This window comes from Triticum dicoccoides, chromosome 6B (genome assembly GCF_002162155.2).
Source record: "Triticum dicoccoides isolate Atlit2015 ecotype Zavitan chromosome 6B, WEW_v2.0, whole genome shotgun sequence".
In the NCBI taxonomy this organism is placed as follows: Eukaryota; Viridiplantae; Streptophyta; class Magnoliopsida; order Poales; family Poaceae; genus Triticum; species Triticum dicoccoides.
This window is the reverse complement of record NC_041391.1, coordinates 615689251-615699372: the sequence shown is the minus strand read 5'-3', so window position 1 is coordinate 615699372 and position 10122 is coordinate 615689251. Positions and strand designations below refer to the sequence as shown.

Below are 10122 nucleotides of genomic sequence, written 5' to 3'. Positions count from 1 at the left end.
GAAACGGAATTGGCGGTTTGGTCGGCTCACCCGCACATGCTCCTTGCCCGCCAGATTCCCGCCACCGCTGAAAACCCGACCCACACAACAAATCGATCGTGTGGTGCTGGCCAACCCAGCTCATTTCCATGTGGGGCCATGTGAAAACGCTGGCCCAGAGTCAGCGAGCATTCGTTACATGATTTCCCATTATTGTCCACATGGGCAGGCGTGACGGGCGGTCTGGTCGGAAGCAGCCAGGCCGTACTGGTCGGTGGCTTTATTCTACAATATCACGCAAGTTGCTTGGATCTATCGTAGTTTACACACCCCCACTTCGCCACTATGCTTGCGGTAGGCAATAAGCAAAGAGCCAAAGATCAGCCGTGGATTAAAGAATAACATGTGCATGGCACTTGCCATTAACAAATATCGGATACAGATCAAGAGGAACGACTTGCAGGTTGCATCTTGCAAGTCAACCGTCCATCTTCTCTATAAAAGTCGGCACGGCGATGCCTCCGAGCCATCGCCCGGAGGTGATCGGACTGTACGTCTCTCTGCTCCAGAGAGTGGCTGTGGCCTCGGCCGGTCTCCCTTCTCGATCCCCGACTGTCTATCTCTATTTTACATCTTGGTTTCTTTTCTTTCTGTTAGATCCCTTGATCGTCTTCTTCATTTCCCCTGTTGAACATCCTTGCACGATCAATCTTTTCATGATCAACTTGCTGGAAAACTTCTGCATGTTGTTTTAGCAGAATTTTCTTCTTGCTTAATCTTCTTTGGCCGTGCATACGCTCTCTCCTAGATTGGATATGGATGATGTTCTCGTCCACCGATCAGCCGGAGGCCACAACTTCCGCCGGAGGTCTGCCGGCGGAGGCGGCCGGAGGGTCGCCCCCATGAGCTCGCCACCGTTGCCTCCGAGCGCCTACGGTTTCTTCCCTTATTCATCGGCTCCTCCGGGTCCGTTTCTATATCCGCCGTATAACTTCTACTCGTGTGGCTCTCTCCCTCCCCTGCCGTTCAACCACCCCGGTCTCCCACCCCGCCCGCCGGCGACCAGGGCCAAACACGCCACGTTCCCATACCAGCCGTCGACTCTGCCTCCTCGTCCGGCCGCCGTCACAAAGGTCAAACAGACCACGGCGACCGGGATGACGGTGTCGGCGCCGAGGAAGATGCTGGAGGGCAAGAGCAAGAAGCCGAGGACACCGAGGTCCGCAGAGGAGCCTCCGAGGGCGCAGCGGAGGAAGCCTCTGCAGAGGGCGGCGCCGCTGCCGGCGACGTCGGTGGTCACGGAGGCGCTGGACGACCTGGAGCGCGAGGTGACACGGGGCTTCGTGGAGGACCTGCTGCACGCGCTCGCACCGCCGCCCAGCAGCCTGCCTCTGCCCACTTTCTCCCTCGTCAGGGCGGCCGCCACCAAGGTCCCAGCGCCATGCACGGTGTAGCTGGTCCTGAACACCTTCACCGACGTCGAGTCGACAACTGCTGGGTTCATTTTTATTTTATTTTACTTTATTTATGTTCCTTTCTCCAAGTTTTTTTCTTTGGATGGAAGAAACACTGCCATAAAAGGGATCGAACTAGTTTTAATTTTCGTTCCTTTTTTCATTTTCTCCTGAGAGTTGTGAGGTAAATGTAAACCTGAGCAAAAGTCTAGGTTTGCATAGTATTGGTAGTTGAATTCTTGATGTATGAGGCATGCTTTTAATTGCCATGATATATGAAGATCAACATGTTCTTTTCTTTAACCTGGACCAAGAGGTCAACACGTACGTTTGTGTATGCATATCTTCATACGAGCAAACGGGATGTATATTTATAAGCTGCTCCAAATTTATTTACAATCTCACTTACTATTCTAAGCTTGTGGACCAATATCATCACCATGCTTGTTGCAATTAACCACGACGTGTGGCATGTCCGGCTCTGACTTGGGTAAACATGAGTTGTATCAGAGTGCTCTAACCTATGACCCAGCTGCCCCGTCTCAGAAACCATAGATAGTCGCCATAGCTACACCCCCTCCCCGCCGGCCACGCGTCCCCTACTCCGCATGTCGCTCCGACGGTGGGAGAGGGTGGAGATCCTGGATCTGCGATTGCAGCTCTGTAGTTAGATCTGTTAGGGTTACAGTTTGGTTCCCTGACGGCCAACGTAGTCCAAATAGTGACTTTGAATCGGATTGAAGCTCTGATGGTAGGATCACAAATCATAGATACTTAACTATCGGAGTCGTAGAAATGTAGATTGTGCTAACAAAATTGTAGAACTAATGGGGCTAGTTTGGATCGTATAGTCATACAATAGAATCGCAATATTGACTACCTTGCCGATGACGGCGTTGTGTTGTCGATGTATTTGGCACATTAATCTCACTCATAACTTGTATGACCCCTCTTAGGGAGACTCTAATAGTTGGAAGATAGGTGTTAGTAGAATTTGCCATGTAAGGTTTTTTATGATGTTACACAAAATAAATGAGGAGAGAGAGGAAGATTGTATGTATATGAACCAACAACCCTTGCATATCCTCGAAAATGAAATGTGAGAGCATTCCTTGTACATTCTCTCACCTCGGCAAGCTAAATACACTACTTGGAACAGTTGTATAATGAGTTGTTGGTTGATGACATGGAACTTTTACCAACAAATTAACCAACAAACTATTGAAGATGACCTTAATGAGGTGACGTTCCTAAATGACTCAATTAAGTATGAAAAACAAAGCTCGAAGTCAAATCGGTGTCATCTCTTTTATCATTTTTTATGGATCGTCTCCAAGCACCTTTGCTTCATCTCAATGGGACTAAAACTTTTCATATATTCAATGCATTCGTTAGCACCCTAGTCACTTGTCATTATCACCAAAACCCACTTAGCGTATAGATGTTCTTTCACGAAGATTGCCAATCTCTGGCATGGGCTTATTATAAATCACATGGTCTCCAAGATCATGAAGGTGATCGTTGTACCCCTTTGACTTAAGGCATCCTTCTTCACATTTGCAGTCTCAACGGCGTTGTGGGAGCATAAGCCAGAGATGGCCTTTTTAGCTTTAGCCATGAGCTTGCTTTTTTGCGATCAAATCAGAGAGCTTTATTGCATGAAAGTGTTCCCTGGACAATCAGCCAATAGGTTGGTTACCAGAAAAGGTGGAGTTTTATCAAGCCAACTTTCGGTCACAGCCAGGGTGCAAGCTCATTTTGCACAAAGGTGTGCCGGTAAGTTAGCCGACCGGTTTACATGCTGAATATCAAAGACAAAAAAAATTATGAACTAGCTCTCCTATTTCTTCTAAGATAGGTGTCACAATTGAGTAGGAATTGTGGCGAGTGTTCTAGAGTGTCACCAACTCCAGGCAGTCCACCTCCATGATCACATGTGAAAAACCTCGAAGTGCCGCAAACCGAGCTCCTTCTCGGAGTGACAAGGCTTCGATGATCAGTGGGTCTAAGATACCCATGTATGGCTTACTCCAGGCTCCCAAAAGTGTCGAGGAGGAGTGTGCTACACCGCCCGCACTGCCCTTTTCATCAGCAAAATTTAGAGCCCCGTCAGTAGTGATCTTGATGACTCCTGAATCTAATGGCCTCCAGCCATGGCCTGGTAGAACCCTAGGTAGATTCTGAGGGAGTTCGAGGAGCGCCAGCGCCTCCTTGGTATTTCTGAGAGCCTCAGTCGGATCTCTTCCTTCTTCTCCATGCTTGATACGATTGCGAGAGTGCCATATTGTCCACGGACATGGATCCTCTGACTTTGCAATCCCTGCCATACCGTGCCTTTGAGTCACTGATAGGTGGGCCCCTGTTGGGGAACGCAGTAATTTCAAAAAATTATCCTACGATCACGCAAGATCTATCTAGGTGATGCATAGCAACGCAAGGGGAGAGTGTTGTCTACGTACCCACATAGACTGAAAGAGGAAACGTTATAACAACGCGGTTGATGTAGTCGTATGTCTTCACGATCCGACCGATCCTAGCACCGAAGGTACGGCACCTCCGCAATCTGCACACGTTCAGCTCGGTGACGTTCCATGAACTCTAGATCCAGCTGAGGTCGAGGGAGAGTTTCGTCAGCACGACGGTGTGATGACGGTGATGGTGAAATTATCGATGCAGGGCTTCGCCTAAGCACTACAACGATATGACCGAGGTGGAAATCTGCGGAGGGGGCACCGTACACAGCTAAACAATCAACTTGTGTGTCTATGGGGTGCCCCCTCCCCCGTATATAAAGGAGTGGAGGAGGGGAGGGTCGGCCCTCTCTATGGCGCGCCCAAGGGGGGGAGTCCTACTCCCAGTAGGAGTAGGTTTCCCCCCTTCCCTAGTTGGAGTAGGAGAAGAAGGAAGAGGGAGAGGGAGAGAAGGAAAGGGGGGTCGAGCCCCTTCCCAATTCGGATTGGGTCTGGGGGGGCACCTTGGCCGCCGCCTCCTCTCTCCCACCATGGCCCATTAACTCCCAGTGGGGTTCCGGTAACCTCCTGGTACTCCGGAAAAATGCCCGAACCACTCGGAACCTTTCTAGTGTCCAAACATAGCCTTCCAATATATCAATCTTTATGTCTCGACCATTTAGAGACTCCTCATCATGTCCGTGATCACATCCAGGACTCCGAACAACCTTCGATACATCAAAGCACATAAACTCATAATACCAATCGTCATCGAACGTTAAGCGTGCGGTCCCTACGGGTTCGAGGACTATGTAGACATGACCGAGACTCACTTCCGGTCAATAACCAATAGCGGAACCTGGATGCTCATATTGGTTCCTACATATTCTACAAAGATCTTTATTGGTCAAACCGCATAACAACATATATACCTTGTTCCCTTTGTCATCGGTATGTTACTTGCCCGAGATTCGATCGTCGGTATCTCAATACCTAGTTCAATCTCGTTACCGGCAAGTCTCTTTACTCGTTCCGTAATGCATCATCCCGCAACTAACTCATTAGTCACATTGCTTGCAAGGCTTATAGTGATGTGCATCACCGAGAGGGCCCAGAGATACCTCTCCGAAACACAGAGTGACAAATCCTAATCTCGATCTATGTCAACCCAACAAACACCATCGGAGACACCTATAGAGCATCTTTATAATCACCCAATTACGTTGTGACGTTTGATAGCACACTAAGTGTTCCTCCGGTATTCGGGAGTTGCATAATCTCATAGTCATGAAGAAAGCAATAGCAACATACTAAACGATCAAGTGCTAAGCTAACGGAATGGGTCAAGTCAATCACACCATTCTCCTAATGATGTGATCCCATTAATCAAATGACAACTCATGTCTATGGTTAGGAAACTCAACCATCTTTGATTTGACAAGCTAGTCAAGTAGAGGCATACTAGTGACACTATGTTTGTATATGTATTCACACATGTATTATGTTTCCGGTTAATACAATTCTAGCATGAATAATAAACATTTATCATGATATGAGGAAATAAATAATAACTTTATTATTGCCTCTAGGGCATATTTCCTTCAGTCTCCCACTTGCACTAGAGTCAATAATCTAGATTACACATTAATGATTCTAACACCCATGGAGTCTTGGTGCTGATCATGTTTTGCTTGTGGAAGAGGCTTAGCCAACGGGTATGCAACATTCAGATCCGTATGTATCTTGCAAATCTCTATGTCTCACACCTGGACTTGATCCTGGATGGAATTGAAGCGTCTCTTGATGTGTTTGGTTCTCTTGTGAAATCCGGATTCCTTTGCCAAGGCAATTGCACCAGTATTGTCACAAAAGATTTTCATTGGACCCGATGCACTAGGTATGACACCTAGATCGGATATGAACTCCATCATCCAGACTCCTTCATTTGCTGCTTCCGAAGCAGCTATGTACTCCGCTTCACACGTAGATCCCGCCACGACACTTTGTTTAGAACTGCACCAACTGACAACTCCACCGTTCAATATAAACACGTATCCGGTTTGCGATTTAGAATCATCTGGATCAGTGTCAAAGCTTGCATCGACGTAATCATTTACGACTAGCTCTTTGTCACCTCCATAAACGAGAAACATATCCTTAGTATTTTTCAGGTATTTCAGGATGTTCTTGACCGCTGCCAAGTGATCCACTCCTGGATTACTTTGGTACCTCCCTACTAAACTAATAGCAAGGCACACATCAGGTCTGGTACACAGTATTGCATACATGATAGAGCCTATGGTTAAAGCATAGGGAACATCTTTCATTTTCTCTCTATCTTCTGCAGTGGTCGGGCATTGAGTCTTACTGAACTTCACACCTTGTAATACAAGCAAGAACCCTTTCTTTGCTTGATCCATTTTGAACTTTTTCAAAACTTTATCAAGGTATGTGCTTTGTGAAAGTCCAATTAAGCGTCTTGATCTATCTCTATAGATCTTGATGCCCAATATATAAGCAGCTTCACCGAGGTCTTTCATCGAAAAACTTTTATTCAACTATCCTTTTATCCTATCCAGAAATTCTATATCATTTCCAATCAACAATATGTCATCCACATATAATATCAGAAATGCTACAGAGCGCCCACTCACTTTCTTGAAAATACAGGCTTCTCCAAAAGTCTGTATAAAACCATATGCTTTGATCACACTATCAAAGCGTTTATTCCAACTCCGAGAGGCTTGCACCAGTCCATAAATGGATCGCTGGAGCTTGCACACTTTGTCAGCACCTTTCGGATCGACAAAACCTTCTGGTTGCATCATATACAACTCTTCTTCCAGAAATCCATTCAGGAATGTAGTTTTGACATCCATTTGCCAAATTTCATAATCATAAAATGCGGCAATTGCTAACATGATTCAGACAGATTTAAGCATCGCTACGGGTGAGAAAGTCTCATCGTAGTCAACCCCTTGAACTTGTCGAAAACCTTTCACAACAAGTCAAGCTTTGTAGACAGTAACATTATCATCAGCGTCAGTCTTCTTCTTAAAGATCCATTTATTCTCGATGGCTTGCCGATCATCGGGCAAGTCAACCAAAGTTCACACTTTGTTCTCATACATGGTTCCCATCTCAGATTTCATGGCTTCAAGCCATTTCGCGAAATCTGGGCTCATCATCGCTTCCTCATAGTTTGTAGGTTCATCATGGTCAAGTAACATGACTTCTAGAATAGGATTACCATACCACTCTGGTGCGGATCTTACTCTGGTTGACCTACGAGGTTCGGTAGTAACTTGATCTGAAGTTTCATGATCAATATCATTAGCTTCCTCACTAATTGGTGTAGGCATCACAGGAACTGGTTTCTGTGATGAACTACTTTCCAATAAGGGAGCAGGTACAGTTACCTCATCAAGTTCTAATTTCCTCCCACTCACTTCTATCGAGAGAAACTCCATCTCTAGAAAGGATCCATTCTTAGCAACAAAAGTCTTGCCTTCAGATCTGTGATAGAAGGTGTACCCAATAGTTTCCTTTGGGTATCCTATGAAGACACATTTCTCCGATTTAGGTTCGAGCTTATCAGGTTGAAGCTTTTTCACATAAGCATCGCAGCCCCAAACTTTAAGAAACGGCAACTTTGGTTTCTTACCAAACCACAGTTCATAAGGCGTCGTCTCAACGGATTTTGATGGTGCCGTATTTAATGTGAATGCAGCCGTCTCTAAAGCATAACCCCAAAACAATAGCGATAAATCAGTAAGAGACATCATAGACTGTACCATATCTAGTAAAGTACGATTATGATGTTCGGACACACCATTACGATGTGGTGTTCGAGGTGGTGTGAGTTCCGAAACTATTCTGCATTGTTTCAAATGTAGACCAAACTCGTAACTCAAATATTCTCCTCCACGATCACATCGTAGAAACTTTATTTTCTTATTACGATGATTTTCCACTTCACTCTGAAATTCTTTGAACTTTTCAAATGTTTGAGACTTATGTTTCATTAAGTAGATATACCCATATCTGCTCAAATCATTTGTGCAGGTGAGAAAATAACGATACCCGCCGCGAGCCTCAATATTCATCGGACCACATACATCGGTATGTATGATTTCCAATAAATTTGTTGCTCACTCCATAGTTCCGAAGAATGGCGTTTTAGTCATCTTGCCCATGAGGCATGGTTCACAAGTACCAAGTGATTCATAATCAAGTGATTCCAAAAGTCCATCAGTATGGAGTTTCTTCATGCGCTTTACACCAATATGACCCAAATGGCAGTGCCACAAATAAGTTGCACTATCATTATCAACTCTACATCTTTTGGCTTCAATTATGAATATGTGTGTCATTACTATCGAGATTTAACACGAATAGACCACTCTTCAAGGGTGCATGACCATAAAAGATAGGGATAATTGATTTTATGCCCCTAGTTGGGCCACACTCGGCAGGTTTACCCCTAGTTTCCGAAAACACTTGTTCCTGCCCAAACCACTTTGCTCCTCTTATGCTTTTGCCCTTTGACCGTTTGACCATCACTTTCAAAACTTCATAAAAAATTCATACTAACTTAGAAAAATTCAAATAAGATATCAAAATGGTCAGAAAAGCATCACCTATATGTGCATGTCATTTGCATTCATGAAAAAACTGTTGGCTAGTCCCCATCTTAGGTTTAGCTCATATGATCTTAGCATGAATATTAAAATTTAAAAAAAATCTAAAAATTCTAAAAAAAATTGGAGGCTAACTTTGACCAATGTTTTGAGTGCTTGCCAAGTTTCATAAGGGAATGACATTCGTGGAAGTCGTGGCGAAAAAACAAAAATCAATGCTCCAAAATTTCATTTTTTTTGCCATGACTTCCACGAATGTCATTCCCTTATGAAACTTGGCAAGCACTTATAACATTGGTCAAAGTTTGCCACCAATTTTTTTAGAATTTTTAGAGTTTACTATTCATGCTAAGATAATATGAGCTAACACTGAGATGGGGACTCGACAACACTTTTTTCATGAATGCAAATGACATGAACATATAGGTGATGCTTTTCTAAACATTTTGATATCTTATATGAATTTTTCTGAGTAAGTATGAATTTTTTATGAAGTTTTCAAAGTGATGGTCAAACGGTCAAAGGGAAAAAGCATAAGAGGATCAAAGTGGTTTCGGCAGGAACAAGTGTTTTCGAAAACTAGGGGTAAACCTGCTGAGTGGGACACAACTTAGGGCACCAAATTAATTATCCCTAAAAGATATTACTCATATAAATAGAACAACCATTATTCTTAGATTAAAATGAATAACCGTCTGGCATTAAACAAGATCCAGATATAATGTTCATGCTCAGCACTGGCACCAAATAACAATTATTTAGGTCTAAAACTAATCTCGAAGGTAGATGTAGAGGTAGCATGCCGATGGCGATCACATCGACTTTGGAACCATTTCCCACGTGCATCGTCCCCTCGTTCTTAGTCAGTCTTCGCTTAATCCGTAGTCCCTATTTTGAGTTGCAAATATTAGCAACAGAACCAGTATCAAATACCCATGTGCTACTGCGAGCTCTAGTAAGGTACACATCAATAACATGTACATCACATATACCTTTGTTCACCTTGCCATCCTTCTTATCCGCCAAATACTTGGGCAGTTCCACTTCCAATGACTAGTCTGCTTGCAGTAGAAGCACTCAGTCTCAGGCTTAGGTCCAGACTTGGGTTTCTTCTCTTGAGCAGCAACTTGTTTGTTGTTCTTCTTGAAGTTCCCCTTCTTCCCTTTACCCCTTTTCTTGAAACTGGTGGTCTTGTTAACCATCAACACTTGATGCTCCTTTTTGATTTCTACCTCCGCAGCCTTTAGCATCGTGAAGAGCTCAGGAATTGTCTTGTTCATCTCTTGCACATTATAGTTCATCACGAAGCTCTTGTAGCTTGATGGAAGTGATTGAAGAATTCTGTCAATGATACTATCATCAGGAAGGTTAACTCCGAGTTGAATCAAGTGATTATTATACCCAGACATTTTGAGTATATGTTCACTGACAGAACTATTCTCCTCCATCTTGCAGCTATAGAACTTATTGGAGACTTCATATCTCTCAATCCGGGCATTTGCTTGAAATATTAACTTCAACTCCTGGAACATCTCATATGCTCCATGACGTTCAAAACGTCGTTGAAGTCCCGGTTCTAAGCCCTAAAGCATGGCACAC

At 44.2% G+C, this 10122-nt stretch overlaps 1 protein-coding gene across 1 annotated transcript; it reads left to right on the top strand.

The window, feature by feature from the left end:
• The first annotated feature begins 334 nt into the window (after nucleotides 1-334).
• LOC119326232 (vegetative cell wall protein gp1-like) lies at nucleotides 335-1736 on the top strand. The gene has a single exon (XM_037599923.1). It carries the CDS (start codon nucleotides 795-797, stop codon nucleotides 1431-1433), a length of 639 nt encoding a protein of 212 aa, XP_037455820.1. The 5' UTR covers nucleotides 335-794; the 3' UTR covers nucleotides 1434-1736.
• The last annotated feature ends 8386 nt before the right edge of the window (nucleotides 1737-10122 follow it).